We start from the raw sequence: 21,174 nt of genomic DNA, 5'->3' as shown, positions 1-21,174 counted from the left end.
CCCCATAATCATCTTGTAGCATCTTCCGGCTGCCGCTATGTGGGCCGGTAAAATTGGTATGTAGCGTTACAGTTCATCCCCAAAATGAAATTTACTGGTGGGGCCTAAGCACCGTTTACGGGTACAATATGACTGTCCCCAAGGATTCAGCGACCAGACAGACTGGATTTTAAACAGAAAATACAAGTAGATCTTGGAAGGTTCTACTGATAGCTGGGTTATGGCTTTAATAAATATCCTATTTTGTAATGTTATTATATCTTATTATTGCTTCAAAGCCATGAACTGAGAGCCAAAAAATTGGATTTGTAAGAATCCTGACAGAAGCTTTAGGCAAGGGCTACACGACGACACCTGTTGCACCCTGGATCGCTGAGTAGCGGTGCTCTCATAAAAATGAATGGGATTACTGTGGCAGTCGCAAGAAATCCAGCCGTGTTGGATTTCTTGCAACTGCTGCGGCGATCCCATTCATTTCTATGGGATCACCACTACTCAGCGATCCTGGCCGTGACCAGTGTCGCCGTGTAGCCCTTGCCTTACAGATCACATAGATAGCCACACATTTGGGCTGGCCACAAACTAGAGACCGAAGGGTGTATTGCACGGGCAGATTTTCTGTCCAATGATGGCTAACAAGCGTTTCTAGGAGGAACGCTCGTTAGCAATCATCCTGCAGTGTAATACTGCCGCCAATTGCACGCTTGTTCATCGGGCAATCCAGATCTTTCAGCATGCTGGAGGCAGGTCGTCCTGCCTAATCACGGCAAACCACTAGACAGCATGAAAACCAGCAATGGCATAGCGATTGATCCTCCCCATGTTGCTGAGGAGATAGCTGCATGAAAAAGCAGTGGTCTTCTCAGCAAGCGTGCAGGCGATTGCCAGGAGGGATCTGTGTGATCGGGGTGTCTAATACATCCTTTAAACTGGGCGTCAGATATTTGGCAAAATATTTAAAATCAAACAGTAGGAAAAAGAGAAAAAATATATATTTAGAAAGTTGTATCTGCCAACTGCACTATGATCTGCACCTTCCCACGGCAAAAAGAATCCAACACAGCAGATCATTATGGTGGATTGTCTATGGCAGATATGGTGTCTCTGCAAAATAATATGACCAATCAATAGCTGCCAACCAATTCTAAGATTAAAAATCAGGGACTATGGCCAACATTTATCTAGTGTCTATAGAACTATGGACAACACTACTGAATCCTACAGGTTGAAAAAAAATCTAATGTAATAAATGCCAGACATATGAAATATTTATTTTTTGGGAACTGACCTGGTTATCATAGCGGAGAGATTGTGTTCCAACTAGAAATCGGATAGCATCTGTTTCTGCAGTCTGGGCACTGAGAGCCCGAGCCTACAAAGAAAATACCAATAGTTACTAAAACAAAAGCTAAGCAAAGTAGAGGTAATACAGTAACACAAATCTGGTGAAAAAGAAAGCCTCCCATATACAGTAGCAGCTGAAAGAGAAGCCAATGAGAGGCAAAAACTGTTTTCTTACATTGTTGTGACGGTCACGAACACTACACACAGGGGGGAGGATAGTGACCACTGCGCTCCACCCTCACCCCTGCCTACTTGCCTTGCAAGTCCTAATGACAGGGGACAACTGGACGGCAGTCCCTATCTTAGAATACGTGCTGGGAAGACAGACAAGACAAATAACGGAACGTGAACGGACCGGGTCAATACCTAGAGAGCTGCGCAGTACTAAGGAATGAGCAGAGAATAGTCAGGAAAAGCCGAGGTCAAATACCAGGAGAGAAACGAAGTACAACAGGAGTCTGCAAAGAATCGTCAGGTGGAAGCAGGGGTCGGGATACCAGGAGAGATGCGCAGTACAGGAGGAGCAGGCAGGGAATCATCAGGGAACACAGGATCAGGTAAGTATGCAGGAACAAAACAATCACCAGATACCTAAAATTAAACAGGCAACCTGTGGCCAGCAGGCCGTCTGTATTTATAGTGGGGAGTGAGGGTCATGTGACGTGGCCAGCATCACATGACCGACAGACAGACAAATCGAGCACTAAAGGGGTTACCTACCTGCTTCCCTGGCCTGGCTCCCCGCTCCAAATCGCCTTACATCATGTAACTAATTGTCATGACGTAAGGGAAGCCGGTCACCGCTGCGGCGAATGGTGATTGGATCCCCTTGCATCATGTGACCATTTGTCATGAAGTATGGGAAGCCGGTCACTGCCACGGTCAGTGATTGGTGACCAGATGCCGTTGCATCATGTGACCATTTGTCATGACGTATGGGAAGCTGGTCACTGCCATGGTCAGTGATTGGTGACCGGAACCCCTTGCATCATGTGACCATTTGTCATGATGTATGGGAAGCTGGTCACTGCCACGGTCAGTGATTGGTGACCAGATGCCGTTGCATCATGTGACCATTTGTCATGAAGTATGGGAAGCCGGTCACTGCCACGGTCAGTGATTGGTGACCGGAACCCCTTGCATCATGTGACCATTTGTCATGACGTATGGGAAGTTGGTCACCGCTGTGGCCAGTGATTGGCTGTAGGCGATGTCAAACCGGATGTTTTAAGAGCGGGAACCCAGTGGAGCATCGCAATCCTGAAGGAGAAGGAGCCAGTGCCGAGAAGCAGGTAAGTAAGCTTTCTTTTACAGGTCCAGACAGCTTGGTGGGGGGGGGTCAAAAACCGCACTCCCCATAACTCCTTTAACCACCTCCAGACCGCCTAACGCAGATCTGCGGTCCGGAGGTGGCAGCTGTGCGCTCAGCGACGCATATACGCGTCATCTCACGAGACGCGATATTTCCTGTGAACGCGCGCACACAGTCGCGCGCGTTCACAGGAACGGAAGGTAAGCGAGTGGATCTCCAACCTGCCAGCGGTGATCGTTCGCTGGCAGGCTGGAGATGTGATTTTTTTTAACCCCTAACAGGTATATTAGACGCTGTTTTGATAACAGCGTCTAATATACCTGCTACCTGGTCCTCCGGTGGTCCCTTTTGTTTGGATCGACCACCAGGGGACACAGGTAGCTGTGCAAAGTAGCACCAAACACCACTACACTACACTACACCCCCCCCATCACTTATTAACCCCTTATGAACCCCTGATCACTTCATATACACTCCCTGATCACCCCCCCCCCCCATCATTGATCACCCCCCTGTCATTGATCACCCCCCTGTAAGGCTCCATTCAGACGTCTGTATGATTTGTACGGATCCATGGATCGGATCGGCAAAACACATACGGACGTCTGAATGGAACCTTACAGGGGGGTAATCAATGACAAGGGGGTGATCATGGGGGGTGATATAGACTTCCTGATCACTTCCCTGTCATTGATCACCCCCCTGTCATTGATTACCCCCCTGTAAGGCTCCATTCAGACGTCCGTATGATTTTTACGGATCCATGGATAGGATCCGCAAAACACATACGGACGTCTGAATGGAGCCTTACAGGGGGGTGATCAATGACAAGGGGGTGATCATGCATATAGACTTCCTGAGCACTTCCCTGTCATTGATCACCCCCCTGTAAGGCTCCATTCAGACGTCCGTATGATTTTTACGGATCCATGGATCGGATCCGCAAAACACATACGGACGTCTGAATGGAGTCTTACGGGGGGTGATCAATGACAAGGGGAGGGGGTGATCACGCATATAGACTTCCTGATCACCCCCCTGTCATTGATCACCCCCTGTAAGGCTCCATTCAGACATTTTTTTTGGCCCAAGTTAGCGGAAATTGTTTTTTTTTTTTGTTTTTGTTTTTTCTTACTAAGTCTCATATTCCACTAACTTGTGTCAAAAAATTAAATCTCACATGAACTCACTATACCCCTCACGGAATCCAAATGCGTAAACTTTTTTAGACATTTATATTCCAGACTTCTTCTCACGCTTTAGGGCCCCTAAAATGCCAGGGCAGTATAAATACCCCACATGTGACCCCATTTCGGAAAGAAGACACCCCAAGGTATTCCGTGAGGATCATATTGAGTCCATGAAAGATTGAAATTGTTGTCCCAAGTTAGCGGAAAGGGAGACTTTGTGAGAAAATACCAAAAAAATCAATTTCCGCTAACTTGTGCCAAAAAATAATAAGGAACTCGCCATGCGCCTCACGCCATGCGCCTCAGGGGCCCGAAAGCGTGAGAAGAAGTCTGGGATCCAAATGTCTAAAAATGCCCTCCTAAAAGGAATTTGGGCCGCTTTGCACATCTAGGCTGCAAAAAAGTGTCACACATGTGGTATCGCCGTACTCAGGAGAAGTTGGGGAATGTGTTTTGGGGTGTCATTTTACAAATACCCATGCTGGGCGAGATAAATATCTTGGTCAAATGCCAACTTTGTATAAAAAAAATGGGAAAAGTTGTCTTTTGCCAAGATATTTCTCTCAGCCAGCATGGGTATATGTAAAATGACACCCCAAAATACATTCCCCAACTTCTCCTGAGTACGGCGATACCAGATGTGTGACACTTTTTTGCAGCCTAGGTGGGCAAAGGGGCACACATTCCAAAGTGCACCTTTCGGATTTCACCGGTCATTTTTTACAGATTTTGATTGCAAACTTCTTCTCACACATCTGGGCCCCTAGAATGCCAGGGCAGTATAACTACCCCACAAGTGACCCCATTTTGGAAAGAAGACACCCCAAAGTATTTTGTGATGGGCATAGTGAGTTCATGGAAGTTTTTATTTTTTGTCACAAGTTAGTGGAATATGAGACTTTGTAAGAAAAAAAAAAATCATAATTTTCCACTAACTTGTGACAAAAAATAAAAAGTTCTATGAACTCACTATGCCCATCAGTGAATACCTTAGGGTGTCTACTTTCCGAAATGGGGTCATTTGTGGGGTGTTTGTACTGTCTGGGCATTGTTGAACCTCAGGAAACATGACAGGTGCTCAGAAAGTCAGAGCTGCTTCAAAAAGCGGAAATTCACATTTTTGTACCATAGTTTGTAAACGCTATAACTTTTACCCAAACAATTTTTTTTTTTTATCAAAGACATGTAGAACAATAAATTTAGCAAAAAATTTATTTATGGATGTCGTTTTTTTTGGCAAAATTTTACAACTGAAAGTGAAAAATGTCATTTATTTGCAAAAAAATCGTTAAATTTCGATTAATAACAAAAAAAGTAAAACTGTCAGCAGCAATGAAATACCACCAAATGAAAGCTCTATTAGTGAGAAGAAAAGGAGGTAAAATTCATTTGGGTGGTAAGTTGCATGACCGAGCAATAAACGGTGAAAGTAGTGTAGTGCAGAAGTGTAAAAAGTGGCCTGGTCATTAAGGGGGTTTCAGCTAGCGGGGTTGAAGTGGTTAAAGGAAATCTGTCACTGTATCCCTCTCGAAATGGGAGATGTGCTCTTGTCAGCTGAATCTAATGCTGTTGGTTCCATCTTGTTCCATGGCCGATTGTATTTTAATAATATGCAAATTAGCCCATGGGCGCAGTAAGGGCATTGCCGTTGCACCCAGAGGCTCCACTTACTCTCCTACAGGCCATACTCCCAACATTTTGACTGACATAGCCAGGCAGTGGAGAATTAAACACTGACGTGAAGGTGCATGCTCGAGACTTCGGGGCCAGGCATGATCACCTAGTTTTTATGTATTTTTCATCTTACTCAGTAGGATATAACATAATGTTCAAAGAGGAGGCCATGTTTTATGACCTTAGGTTTAAAAAAAATTCAATATGCCAACAGTGGGTCATTCGTAGCTCCATCATATCTGCTCAGTATATTCCTCATACATCTGCTTCACCCTTTCCAATTTCAACATTTTTGGGTTTTGCTAAGAAAACTTATATGCCTCCAGCGAGAAACGTTCTATTAAAAACTGATTAACCCCATTTTAATTGCTACTTCATGTAGATATATGCATCTTGGCACCAATATAAAAAGAAACATATTCCACATTACTGATGTTATTCCTACAATTAAAGATTTCAGCATAGAAAAACATAATCACAGGATGCAGGATTTTCTCAACTCTCTAGAGAGTTGCAACCAATTTCATATTTTCCTTTGTAGTGTTTTTTTTTTGGGCTTAATTAACCAACATTTCTGCAAAACATCCCCAGTCTGTCACCCCTCCCCCTACACACGCCTCCTTGTTATACAATATTAAGTAAGTGCTGTATGTAAAATGCACCGCCACCGAGGTTACAGTGCAAAGGAAGGAGCGGGGCCAGGAAAAAAGATTCATGGCTGCCCGAGAAGAGTCGTGCCTTCACCACCTATCTGCTGAACTTTCTCCATGGTTAGGCCAATCATTAGTAGCCAGGCAGGGACAGAAGAAGCTCTGGAATAACTATGACTCTTCTCAGGCAGCCATGACTCTTTTCCAGGGAAGGAATGTGATGACTACAATGCTGGTTCTTGACTACTTTCGAATAGTCAAACTCTTTTCTTTAAAATGGCCAGCCAAAATTGCACACAAATGGGGGCGGTCCTCTAAAAACAATATACCGGTATATATGGGAGCTTTAGAGATGTGACAGCTAGAAAGCCAGGTTGAAAAACACAGTGCTGTACTGTATCCGTCTCTGTATGAGTCCCCAACCTGGATGCCCTTTCCTAAGCTCCCGCCAGTCATGGCTGCCTTCACCTCAGCGCCCCCGGGCATGGCTGCCCTTGCCTCAACAGTCCCCCACCATGACAGTCCTCGCCTCAGCGCCCTGGTACAGTTTACCTCGCATAACCTCCTCCCAGTATGGCAGCCCTCACCTTAGCCCCCCAATCCCCCATCCCCAGCATGGCGAACCTCTGAACAGACCCCCCCCCCCCCCCCCAATTCCAGCATGGCAAGCCTCGACCCAGCCCCTCCAGTACAATTGCACTCGCATCAGCCCCCCTCCCTGGTTTCAGCCCCCTTTTCTACAAGGGCTCATGTACACGGCCATATGTATTTTGCGATCCGTAAAAAATACAGATGACGTCCGTGTACATTCCGTATTTTGCGGGATGGAACAGCTAGCCCCTAATAGAACAATACTATGCTTGTCCGTAATGCAGACAATAATAGGAGATATTCTATTTTTTGGCGGAACGGACACACAAACGGAATGCACAGCGAGTAACTTCAGTTTTTTGGGGGGGACCCACTGAAATGAATGGTTCTACATACGGTCCGCAAAAAAAAAAGGGACAGACACAGAAAGAAAATACGTTAGTGTGCATGAGCCCTAACCAGCATGGATGATTTAGTTTTCCTTCAAGCTCAAGGTTGATATCTGTTCACATGCAGCATGATATTTGCTGTGAACAGAGCTAGACATGATCTCCAGACTTCTGATAAGATGCATGTTACTCTGCTGCACTGCGTTCAATCACAGGAGGCTCTTCTAGGAAGGGTTCATCCTATCAAGGAATTCTGAGATAATGGTGGGTGGGGGGGGGGGCTCTAGTCGTCCAGTCAATGCAGAAAGTGGCTTCATAAAGTGTGTCTCCCTCTCACAGACCGAGAATGTCCATGCATTGCCCAAGCAGTCCATTTCTCCTGTGGTGGCACTGCATGGAAATTAAACCCACTGAGAAGTTCCCCCAGAATCTTTAACTGGAATGACGAAGAACGCTGTACTTGGTTATCTCAGTTAGTACTATGGACTATGAATTGAGCACTCAACTACAGCTCCATTCAAACAGGGATAAAGTCCCCTGATTCTGGCAATCAGTGGGGGTCTCAGCGAGCAGAGCGTCATCAACCACCAATCTATGGTACCGGCTTATTAGGTCTTTATTTAATAGTTGCTCTTTTTTATTATAAAATCCAATTACTTGCAAAAATCAGTAGAGCAAGTAGAGTAAAAGTAGAGCAATATCTCATGCATCTTCCACAGTGGTCACCTTGTGGTCAGATAAGATGTTATAATGCAGGTACGGTACACACGTAGGAATACACTAAAGAGGTTGGCCACCTTATGGAAATTTTTCCAAGAAGCTGCAAACAATCTGCCCCGCTGCCCTTATATTGGAAGTCCTGCCCCTTTACGGCACGCTCATCCAAAACCTGAAAGCTGGCAGGGGGAGGACACTTCCTTATGAGGACATGGAGGCAGATTCTATAAATAATGTTACAGGAGTAAGTCACTTATAATGCCATTTCCAGCACTTCTGAAAACATTTCGATATGGTGGCCAAGCTCTTTAAACTACAGAAGATTTTTTTTGCCATAGTTTTCATCCAAATGTACACCCAGAAGCAGACTGATTGAAGAAGCACTTCTTTGTGGGTCCCTCTGCCAGGAGCTGATCTCAAGGATTCGTGTCTTGCTGTAGGGAGTCCTCATGTTCAGCTGTTCTTGCCAGGGGGCACTCAATGTAAGTGTGGCTTCAAAAAATATCAGACTTTACACTGACATCCATGGACATCCAATTTTTTTTAGATTGTATCGCTGTCCTTACAATGTCCAAAGTCTGTTTACACATTGTAAGTTTATATACCATGATGAAGGACAACATGCTTTCATCTGAAATGCATAGCGTGTGAATTTGCACTTTAAGGATCTTTTTTAAGAAGGAACCAATAAAGAATTGTTTTATCGAGACGCAGTGCTGGATTTCTCTTATCAGTATTGAGCCATTACTGGGGTGGCTTTTCTGTGCACCGTCACCTCTTCCTGGGATTTGGACCTTGCAAAGTGGTGAAGTGGTGAGCTGTATGACCTTCCCTCATCTTTGTTCATTATTCCTGTAGTGCAAGGTATTTTAATGTCAGTGCTATACTGACAATCACCAGCAGACTGCATTAGAGAGGAGCGACCTGCTGGGACATGTAGGAGGAAAGCCTGGGGCCTTCACTAGGCCCTGGCCTACCTGCACTGACATCGGCACCCCACAATCTCATTTGTACAGTGCTGAAGGGAGACATATGGAGTCCACTCCCTCTGTAAGCGTATACATGTCACGGGCGCTATTTCCTGTGGAACGTAAGAGGTTAAACGGCCCAAATCAGAGCTCCTGCTGGTCCGGGCCATTAGAGAAGGAGTGTGGCTCTAATATTAGACTGGGTCGCAGTAAAAAGGAGGAGGCCCAGTCTAAGGCCTTTTAGAGACCACCAAAAAAAGGCATATTGTTGGTAATTAAGGGGTTTTCTGGTTACACACAAAATATAGATAACAGCAGCATTCAATCTTACTGCATTATATAAGTCAGATGAATTTCTGAGTGCATTTTGGCTCCAGTGTAATTGCGATCTGTGATCCGCTCCCTGTGTTTACATCCCAACACAAGACTCACTGTGAGTATCTGTAGCTTAAAGGGGTTATCCAAGATGCGGCGCAATTCTTCTGGGATGACGTGCTATACATCGGTCACGTGATCCCAGCCTGGCATTACAACCTGCAGCGCAAGCGTGACTCTGATTTTCTCACCAAAGCGCTTGCAAGAGATTTAGACTTACACATGCACTACAGGTTCTAATCCCAGGCTAGGATCACGTTTCCAATGTACAGCACGTGATCCTGGAAGTGGCACCACATGGGATCACGGAGCATCTATGATAACCCTTTTAAGGTCTCTACCTATCCTTCCCCTCCCAGATTGAACGTCAGAGATCCAAGCCTGCTTGAAGCCCTGCTGGAAAATTCCCACCCTAAGACACAGCATCATATCTGACATCGCATCTACAGGACAGGGTTCAGGAGATTGAGCAGAACAACGCCCTCAGAAGCAAGGTCAACAGGATAGAGCTTTACAAGCCTCGTCATGCCTGAGACGTCGACATGATGTTATCGGGATAGGTAACCAACACAGTGGAAAATGGCACGTGAACGGCAATGGAGTGCAGGAAAACGGGGCATTACAGATAAAACGTCACGTGACCGCAATGGAGTGCAGGAAAACAGGGCATTACAGATAAAATGTCACGTGACAGCAATGAAGTGCAGGAAAACGGGGCATTACAGATAAATTAAAAATCACTAATAGTACAAGATATCTTGTTGTTTCCTGTAAACTGATAATGAAAATTGAAAAGCCGGAATACTTCTTTTAAGGTAGTATGTCAGCATGAAAATTGTTATCAAACCATGCACAATGTCTGGCAGGACTACCAAGCATTATGCCTGGTTTAATACCTCATGCAGACAGATTCCCTTTTATGCAGTGATCACCAACCTGTGGCTCTCCAGCTGTTGAAAAACTTCAACTTCTATAATGCCCTAAGGCTGTCAGGACATGATGAGATTTGTAGTTTCACAACAGCTGGAGAGCCACAGGCTGGAGAACATTGCTTTAAAGGGATTCTGTCAGCTAGGTTTAGCCTATAGAGCTGCGGACATGCGCTGCTAGATCGCCACTAGCACATCCACCATATACATTTCCCATAGCTCTCAATGCTTTTATTTAGTAAAAAAAACAAAACTATTTTATATTCATGCAAATGAGGCTAGTAAGGTGCCCAAGGGGCTGTTACCAACATTTCAGGAGCCCAGTCATGCCCACTGTGAAGGAGACCAGCACCACCCGCATCCTCCGAATCTCCTCCTTGCTCCCCAACGTCACACAGTTAGAGTGCCGTAGTCTTGCGCATGCCACCTAATGCATGCGCAGTTCGTTCCCTGAGGCTGATGCCAGCACAGGGAAGGAACATTATGCCGGCACTGACATGCGGCGTACTTGCACATGCGCGAAATTACAGCGTTCTAACTGTGTGACGTCGGGGAGCAAGGAGGCGATTCGGAGGATGCGGGCGTGGCTGGGCTCCTTCACAGTGGGCGTGGCTGGGCTCCTGAAACATTAGTAACAGCCCCATGGGCTCCTTCCTAGCCTCATTTGCATATATATATATATATAAAACATAATTTTTTTTGACACAATAAAAGCATTGAGAGCTATGGGAAATGTATATTGTGGAAGTGCTAGCCGCGATCTAGCAGCGCATGTCCTCAGCTCTATAGGCTAAACCTAGCTGACAGAATCCCTTTAAAGCATTCTGGTCCTGGTGCGACAGAAACCTCTGCACAGTCCATAGCTTCTGACTCGCCATATCGCTATAGCATAAGCATGGCGTGCATTCTGCTTACTGCAATACAGTTTTACATTGACTGTTCCACATTGATTTATATTAACCCGAGATAAACGTTTATCCAGAATAAGGCCCTATACACGACTGTAGGTTTGGTTTACGTCCGATCCGCATTTCAATGGGTCCGGAAAAAATGCAGACAAGCACACCTTGTGCTGTCCGCATCTGTATATCCGTTCCGCAGTCCAGCAAAAAAGATAGATCATGTCCTATTCTTGCAGACAAGAATAGGCATTGTTACAATGGATCCGCAAAAAAAAAAAAAAAAACCCCGAGCAACAAGGATATCACACGGATGTCATTCATATTTTTTGCGAATCCATGTTTTGCGGACTGCAAAATACATACAATCGTGGGAATTCGCTCTTAGCGCCCATTCACACGACTGTATTTATGGGTCTGCATCGTTCCACAATTTTGCCGAACGGATGCGGACCCATTCATTTCAATGCGGCTGCAAAGGATGCGGACAGCCCCCCCGTGTGATGTGCGCAACCGTACTTCCATTCCGCCGCCCCGCAAAGAAGATAGAACATGTCCAATTGAGGACAAGAATAGGCATTTCTACCGCAGGACTGGTCATGCGAGTTCCGCAGTATCCGTGTTTTGCGAACCGCACAACACAGTCTGAATGGGCACTTAATGTTATAATCTTGCTGCAAAGGTCATTAAAAAAGTTAAATAAATCAGGGATCAGGAAGGAACCTTTCCATCTGGTAGTGAATAGAATCTGTGGGTAAGGAAGAAACGGGGGAAGGGGAGGCAGCACAGGCTGTCTCTCAACACGGCTTGTCAAAGCCTCACCCTCCCACTCCTTGTACATCAGCCTCTGATCAGAAAAACAGAAGCTGTCTGAACCCTACTGAGACACGTAAGAGGTATCAGACTTGAAGCATTGGGGAGCAGCCCGCAATCCTACTGCACAGCCTAAGACCGCACGTCAAAATCATGACACGCTAAGAGCAAACACTGGCAGAATATTAACGTGCAGAGGCCGATGCCACATGCTGATGAACACGCAGATGCAGCAAGTGGGTTACAACGTGCATGAGCGGGGAATAACGATGCTGCAATCTGAGGTAGCCGTCAGTAATAAATCAACCCAAAAATTAAAGAGCATATTGTATAAACAGAAAGTCCCTAATGTACTTCAATATAGGAATCACTTCCAAGCAGGAGAGCCCCAATAAAAAAAATCAAAAAAAATGCAGGTTTTTCTATCAGATTCTGTCTTGCAGGAGCGGTCATCAGTTCATATCAGAAAATGTCTGCAGTGCATTGAAAGACTACAGATTACCATAAAACAACAGCCTGTCATCTGCAAGCAAAGAGAATCGGAAATTTCCAGCACATCATTTGCAATCACCTCTAATTTAGGGCCCATTCAGACAGCCTAATGAACAGGTCCGCAGCCGTTCCGTAATTTTGTGGAACGGGTGCGGGCCCATTCATTTCAATGGGGCCGCAAAAGATGCAGACAGCACACCGTGTGCTGTCCACATATGTGGTTCTGTTCCACGACTCAGCAGAAAGGATAGAGCATGTCCTGTAGGCACTCTCTATTATGGTTGCGACCATGTGCTGTCCACAAATTGTGGAACGTACACGACCGGTATCCGTGTTTTGCGGATCCTCAAAACACTACGGCCATCTGAAGAGAGTTTTGCAAATCAAGAAAAATGCTAGTCATATAGTACTCTAATATAATTAAAGTCCGAGCTCCTCTGTGTAGCGTGCCTGGGGTTATACATTTTTCTTTTCCTTTTTTGCATGAATATTATATGATTATATAATTAAAGGAACATCTTTCTCACATTTCAGCAGCCTTTCCCTGTCACTAGGCTCTGTGTAAGTGTCCCGAAACACATAAAAAACACAAGCATCTAGATGTCATGGCCCCTCAGGTGACTGATGTCAGGAAATCAAGGAGATTGGCTGAGCATGGAGGAATCTAACAGCCTCCTTGATTTCTCTTGATTCAGTGTTGATAGGGTTAATGACCGCTTCCCTTTTCTCAGCTGTTGCTCAGTGGTCATCACTTCTACCCTTTATAGTCTCACCCCCACCCTTCTGACTATGCGGTTCATAGCTTAATTTGGGTTTGGCTGAGCTGGTGCGAGATCCTCTCTGGTGTTCCTGCACTGCCATCTCTACAGAAGTTAAGTGTTGCATTTGTTTGTATTTGTTATATTCCCTGTTGTTGCATCTGGGCCTGAGACAGAGACTTCCATTCGTCCATCTGGGGAGGAATGGGTTGTCTCTGGTCCTAACCTTTACAAGGCCCTTATAGGGATATAAGGGCCTAGGTATCCTGCATATGAATATTCCTACCGTCAGGGTCTATTCATATTGATAGATAGTTAGGGCCCGGATTAGGGTTGTCTAGGAGGTGACCTGTTTCTTCCCTAATTTCCAGGTCCAGTTACTGTTCCCCTTCCCTCCCATGTTCAGTGTGGAGTTTCCCCCACACACTGATCGTGACACTAGAGTAATACAGTGAACTGAAGAGGGGGGGGGGGTGAGGGATGTGGAGCTGCAGTAAGTAAGTATCTCAAAGCAGTGGCGTACTGCCAATATAAGCAGACCACGCTGTTGCTATGGGGCCCGCAGAAGCGAGGGCCCGGAGTGCATGGAAGGCCCCCTATGTCTACATCATCTCTGCACAAGACTACAAACTGTTTATTCAGGCATTGAGGCCCACTTGAGTTCTCCCTCCGGTAACATAAGGTGCTCTATATTTTAGCTACATATTAGCCTTTATCAAGCATGATAAAGGCTACTGTGTAGCCAAAACATTGCACTTTTTTTGTACATGGAAGTTCGTGAATAAAGGACCCTCATCTGGATATGCTGCTATCTTCTGTTTTTTTCTGTCCGCCAATCTTCAGGATAGGTCATCAAGGCCAGCTCGGTGGGGGTCCCACACCCTGAATTCCCACAGATCAGCTGTTTAGGGCAGTCACAGAGATGGAAGGAGTGGAAGCAGAAGGCTTCAGACACGGTGTAGTTTCTGGCGCTGGAGTACTGTAGCTCATCTTGCATTCACTTGAATGGGCGCTGAGCTGCAGTACCTCAGCATGACCACTACACAGTGTATGGAGCTGTCTGCCTCCAACTTCGCACACGGCATAGTCCCTAACAGTCGCAGCTGATCGGAATGGGGTAACAGACCCCCAACAATGTTATACTGATTTGGAGGATAGGTCATCAATATCTGTAGCCCAGAGTACTCCTTGAAGTTGTCCTTGCTATTTAAGGTAGAAATTATGAGATTTTTTTTTTTTAGACGCATGCTATATGTTTAAAGGGGTTGTCCCCTTCTTCCCTCATTCGTCATGAATCAGGATCAATGCTAGGTGGAAGCCTCCACCTAGCAGTGTGAGAATGTAATCAAAACAGCCCTTGCCCTGCCAGATACAGGGAAGGGCAAGGAGAGCATCGGAGCGTGAAATGCTCCGATGCGCCACTCATACGGGCTGAATGGGTGAAGAAGAGGTTATGTCCGGGTTCAGAGCTTTAATGTTCTTTTAATTATACAAAATTTTCTGTATTACCAAATTAATAAAGTATGCCAAGATATATAGCTCAAATCTCAACATGGCCAGGCGAATGCACGTTTGATTGTCAGCTATCATTCCAGGACCCTCCATGCGCTCTCAGGTCGGTGAGCATTCATGTGCCCTGTAAATGCCGCCAAATATAGGCTGCCATACACATTAGTGTATTGTCGGCCAAACCCGCCAAGAATGGTGTATTCCCAATACCATTCCTTTTGTTCTCCTGGGAGATAGGCTCCCGGCAGAAGCAACTGGAGGCGGACTTCTCGCCCCTCCTCATTAAATACACATACATCAAGAAATCTACAGTAAGTCCAGTTGCCTTGATTTATTCTTTACAGATACATACATCTTCAGCTCAGCCAAACGTCTATGTGTATGGGGGAGTCGGGAGAGATAGCGGTCGGCTGATCAAGCATTTGGTCCACAGATGCTGAATGTGTATAGCCGTCCTAAGATTCCTCTAGAAGCAGCTTAACCCCCCCCACTGGACCCCCATATATATATTTTATGTATATGGCCTGCTTAATCCACAAAAGAGCAATAATACAGCGTTATCTGTACAAGTTCAAGTCAAAAAGTTATTATCTCTAGTCAGCCAAATTTCCATCTGTAGACTGTACGCACCAGACAGTAGATTCCAGCAAAGGCCAAGTTACTTCCAGCATAATGCAACAGATTTGCTGATAATGGCAGAATCCATGGGAGGGAATGCCTGCACGAAGGAAAGTCAAATCTACTATTTTACTGCACGGTAAATGTTCTCTGCAGAATACTACAGCCCTCAAAGGCACGGTGCTAAAACACACCTTCACACAGACAGATGTAGGCTCTGCACATGGATGCTTACCTTTCATTTTGTGATTAAGCTCTCCACATGTTGCGTGTTAATCCACTGGGCCCAGAACTATTTGGGTTTTTTACTACTTTTTTACGTACTTTTATAATTTACTAAAACATGCCTGCATCCATGTTCATGCCTCCAATGCCCTGTCGTGTCGCTATAAACTGGAAAAATAGGAAACGGTAAGAAAACACTCTTCACCCAATTACAATTCTGAGGGTGCATGTACGGACATTAGTCATCAATGAGTGACATAATAGGAGTGATTGTTCTGCTCGCTAGAGCCTGTCAGTGTGTCCCTGATTGTCATGTTTGGAGGTTCTCGTTGTGATTACATACCATTGGTTTATAAAAACCCTTTTTCCACTGCAGGGAACCGACTCGACTTTACTTGACTCAACTCTGTTTTTTTTTTTATTTTCTTTTAGGTCAAAGTTGAAAATGGTACTGGATGGTAGTTTTCTTGGGTACTTGATCTGAGGGGGTTCCTAGCGAGCCAAGTCAGTGTCATGAAGTAACATGACCATACTGCTGACTAGTGATTGTTCCAAGGGAACCTTTGCCTCCTTTGCTGGCTGGATTCATTTTTCCATCACTATACACTGATCGTTTCCATGGTTACGACCACCCTGCAATCCATCATTGGTGGCCGTGCTAAAATGTCAGTCTTAATAAATGTGCCATTCACACGTCCGCAAAATGGGCCCACATCCATTCCGCAATTTTGCGGAACAGGTGCAGACCCATTAATTTTCATTGGTACCAGAATGTGCTGTCCGCATCCGCACTTCCGTTCCGCAAAAAAATGAAACATGTCCTAGTCTTGTCTGCAATTGCGGACAAGAAAAGGCATTTTCTATGAAAGTGCCAGCGACGTGCAGTCCGCAAAATGCAGAACGCACATTGCCGGTGTCTGTGTTCTGCGGATTTGCAATTTGTGGATCCGCAAAACACAAACGGACGTGTGAATGGACCCCTAAGCTCCCAATCTAAGTTTCCTATCAGTATGTCTTTGGAGTGAAACTCCATGAAGATGTTTTCCTTGGTTGGATTTGAACCTAGGACCCCAGTGCTAATCACTGAGCCACTGTGCTGCCATAATTTATTCAAATCACCATACAGGGCAAAGGAGGAGCACACAGCCCAGAGTCAGTATGATAAACAGGCAGAGGTCAGGACAGGTGGAACAGACAGGAAGCAGACAGAAGTCAGGCACAATCAGATGGCAACACCACCTTCATAGGGACTAGCAAGCTAAGGAAAGGCTTTGCTCAGGCACATTCCCACAAGGAAGGTGCCTTATGTAGCCTGGGAATGCAGAATAGGACATGTGCAAGGGACATGTGCGAGCTGGCCCTTTAAGAGCCAGAAAGAGTATGCATGCCCTATGGGCAGAGAAAATTACACACAGAAGAGAAAAAACACAGCCCCAGCGTGTAGAGGACAGGCCAAACAATATGGTCGTACCTGCTGGGAAGGGAGAAAGAGACCAGGCAGCCATGGACCACAGGCAGGGGAAAGTTCCAGCGGCGTTGCCCTCTGTTACATTAGAGAATTCTGGGTTCTAAGTAGTAATGGACTTTGTGGACACATGTTGGGCTTAGATACATGCAAGCCCCCAAGCTTTATGCATCAGTTGTGTTCTGCGAGGATCCCCCAAGTGTATGTGACGTTCTGGTTGTGAGAGCTTCCAAACAAAGTTTTACCAGAAGAAAGTCTCACCATATTGTTATATGGAAGCTGACAACAAAAATGCAGTGCAATCTACAGACAGCATGTTATAGAACAAGAGCAGCTGATGACTCATTTTTGGGGGAAAAAAATTCAGTATAAGTTGTAATTTATTCATTTAAAGGAGCATTACGGTTTTGCAATTTTCAGCATCAATTGACAGGAAACAACACATACTATATCACTAATGTGTAAGGCTGGGTTCACACCTGAGCGTTTTACAGCGCGTTCCTACGCGCTGTAAAACGCTCAACAAGGAGAAACCAATGATTCCCTATGGGAATGGTTCACACCTGGGCGTTTTACAGCGCGTACGATCGCGCTGTAAAACGCCCTACGCTCAAAAAAGTACATGAGCTTCTTTGGGGCGTTTTGTCGCGCGTTCCCGTACATAGACATTCGGGAACGCGCGACAATGAGCGTTCGCTTGTCTCTGTATGCGCGATTGTAAACGCCGGTACAATCGCGCATACAGAGCGCTCCTTTCGGAACGCTCAGGTGTGAACCCAGCGTAATGCCCCGTTCTCCTGCGCGCCATCGTGGTCATGTGGCATTTTCCACCGCGTTGGTTCCCTATCCCGAATACATCACACCTACATCTGGGGCATGGCAAGGCTTTGCCTTTTTAACACAACATCAGTGTTCTGCTCCTTCTCCAGACCCCTGCCCTATAGATGTGATGTCAGCAGTGCGTCTTAGGGCTGAGATTTTCCAGCAGGCTTGGACCAAGGGCTGCCATTAGGAATTTCAGGGCTCCATACTGGCAAACTGTGTGCCATTTCTTTATGCTGTTTAGGTATCACCATATATAATATGTTCACTATATTGCACAGGTTATTATGATTACAGGGATACCAAATACTGTGTTGATATTTAATAAAATAATACTATAAGGTTATAAAAAAAAATCCCATCTTTACAGCACAGCTTTTCTATAAAGGAGTGGGTAAGAATAAGTTCACTGTACAGAAGGTCTGGGGTTTAAATCTCCCCGAGACCTGTAAACGAATATTTATAGTAAAAGTTATAGCAGAAAAACTGAAATTTTACTTTTCAAGTTATTGTTACTACAAAACAAACAAAAAAAAACCCTGCAAAAGCCATGAAAGTTTTTGTAACATTTAGCATGAAATATCACAAAACAGTATTTGATATCCCCATAATCATAATAAGCTGTAAAATATAGTAAATCGTTTATTTATGGTAATATGTATATGGTGCCTTTTTTCCTTCATTTCAGTAATATACTATTTATTTAGTGTTATCCCTGTGAAGGAAATTGCTTTTTAAGCACAGAAAATTAAGCCTGTCTAACATACCAGGTCTGTAGTGTAATGGTAGCTCATCTGCCTGCCATACAGAAGGTCAAAGCCTGGTAAAGTTATACCGAATCTTTTCCCCACAAAACTATATATCAATCTCTCAGCTCCTCCTTCTCTACAACACGCTGCCTGCAGATTACACTGCACAGATTCTATTAAGGCTACTTTCACACTTGCGCTTGATCGGATCCGTTCTGAACGGATCCGATCATATTAATGCAGACGGAGGCTCCGTTCAGTACGGATCCGTCTGCATTAATAACTTCGAAAAATTTCTAAGTGCGCAAGATGCCTGAGCGGATCCGTTCAGACTTTCAATGTAAAGTCAATGGGGGACGGATCCGCTTGAAGATTAAGCCATATGGTGTCATCTTCAAGCGGATCCGTTCCCATTGACTTACATTGTAAGTCTGAACGGATCCGCTCGCCTCCGCACGGCCAGGCGGACAGCTGAACGCTGCAAGCAGCGTTCAGCTGTCCGCCTGGCCGTGCGGAGCGGAGGCTGAACGCCGCCAGACTGATGCAGTCTGAGCGGATCCGCTCCATTCAGACTGCATCAGGGCTGGACAGAGGCGTTCGGGTCCGCTCGTGAGCTCCTTCAAACGGAGCTCACGAGCGGACCGACGAACGCTAGTGTGAAAGTAGCCTTAAAGAGAACCTGACACCACAAAATACAATGCAATTTGCAGGCAGCATTTTATAGAGAATGCAATATATATTTAACTCTCTCCTCTTTCTGACTTTATTGTTCATGGGGGGGTGTTATCAGTGATTGATAGCATTCTCTGTGTAAGGGCTCATGCAAACTAACTTATTTTCTTTCCGTATTCCTTCCAGAGTTACTCTCTGTGTGCATTCCTTTCTCGTATGTCCGCATTTCCGTTCCGCATTACGAACAAGAATGGTACTGTTTTATGAAGGGCCAGCTGTTATGTTCTGCAAAATACAGAATGCAGACTGATGTCATCCATATTTTGCAAAACACATACGGTCGTGTGCATGAGCACTAAGTGTGTATACAGAGATGGCTGTCATCTGATAACATTTTACTGAATTTATTCCCATAAAATGCTTATCAATCTGCTCAACTCTGACTGCTCTATAACACACTTTTGTGTCCCATTTAACCCTTAGGCCCCTTTCACACGGCGAGTTTTCTGCGGGGGTGCAATGCGTGAGATTAACTCATTGCACCCGCACTGAATCCGGAACCATTCACTGTGCACATGAGCGGTGATTTTCACGCATCACTTGTGCGTTGCGTGAAAATCGCAGCATGTTCTATATTGTGCGTTTTTCACGCAATGCAGGCCCCATAGAAGTGAATGGGACTGCGTGAAAATTGCAAGCAAGTGCAGATGCGGTGCAATTTTCACGCACGGTTGCTAGGAGACGATCTGGATGGAGACCCGATCATTATTGTTTTCCCTTATAACATGGTTATAAGGGAAAATAATAGCATTCTTAATACAGAATGCATAGTACAATAGGGCTGAAGGGGTAAAAAAAAAATATATAATTTTTTTTTAACTCACCTTAATCCACTTGATCGCGCAGCCCGGTTTCTCTTCTATCTTCTTTCTTCAGGACCTGGGTAAAGGACCTGTGATGACGTCACTGCACTCATCACATGGTCCGTCACATGATCCATCACCATGGTAAAAGATCATGTGATGGACCATGTGATGAGCGCAATTACATCACCACAGGTCCTTTACCCAGGTCCTGAAGAAAGAAGACAGAAGAGAAGCCAGGCTGCGCGATCAAGTGGATTAAGGAGAGTTACATTTTTATTTTATTTTTTTTAACCCCTCCAGCCCTATTGTACTATGCAGTCTGTATTAAGAATGCTATTATTTTCCCTTATAACATGTTATAAGGGAAAATAATACAATCAACAGAACACCAAACATGCCGATTTTTCTCACTCGTGTGCAAAGCGCATTACAATGTTTTGCACTTGCGTGCATCTTATCCGTGGAAAAAAACATGACGCCTATGTGAAAGGCCTTTAATTTATCTTTCCTATCTTCCTGGAGCCACAACTTTTTTATTTTTCCATTCACATACCCATATGAGTTTTTTTGCGGGACAAGTTGTACTTTCTAATGCCACCATTTAATATGGCATACAACGTAGTGGGAAGCGGGAAAACTTCCAAATGGAGTGGAATGGGAAAAAAAAATAAAAAATCCTCCACCGTTTTACCATTTCTTTGCGGCAAAACTGACCTATGCCCTTCATTCTCTGGGTCATTACAATAACAACAATACCACATATTTATGGCTTTTTTAGGTCTAAATAGTGTAAAACTAAATTAAAACTTCACCATATTCTGTCCCCCATTACTTTTTTATGACTATGTCTACTGAGATGTGTGGGGGATCAATTTTTGCGGGATGATTTGTAGTATTTATTGATACCATTTTGGAGTGTGTGAAACACATTTTATAAAATTTTTGGGGGTAAGAGAAGTGATGAAAAATACTATTTTCCGTTATGCCATACTTTTAATAGTACAGGCTTTTTTCGCATGTGGCAATGCCCATTATGTTAATGTATTTTGTTATTTTACGGAAAGGGGGTACATTTTTATATTCGTTCAATTTTTTTTTTCCAATTTTTTTTCAACTTTTTTTTTAATTGTTTTTGTAGCCAGTATTT

The 21,174-nt window shown here is 44.7% G+C and overlaps 1 protein-coding gene across 2 annotated transcripts in view; it reads right to left on the bottom strand.

The window, feature by feature from the left end:
• The window catches only part of EIPR1 (EARP complex and GARP complex interacting protein 1), a 198,261-nt gene that overhangs the window by 130,795 nt on the left and 46,292 nt on the right, over positions 1-21,174 (bottom strand). For both annotated transcript variants that reach the window (XM_044292544.1, XM_044292545.1), the window contains exon 2: positions 1,289-1,372. In XM_044292544.1, coding sequence (XP_044148479.1) covers positions 1,289-1,372 — 84 coding nt within the window. The remainder of the gene's footprint in view (positions 1-1,288; positions 1,373-21,174) is intronic.

Source organism: Bufo gargarizans, chromosome 4, assembly GCF_014858855.1.
Source record: "Bufo gargarizans isolate SCDJY-AF-19 chromosome 4, ASM1485885v1, whole genome shotgun sequence".
Classification (NCBI taxonomy): Eukaryota; Metazoa; Chordata; class Amphibia; order Anura; family Bufonidae; genus Bufo; species Bufo gargarizans.
The sequence above is the reverse complement of the archived record's forward strand: the minus strand, read 5'-3'. Positions and strand labels throughout refer to the sequence as shown.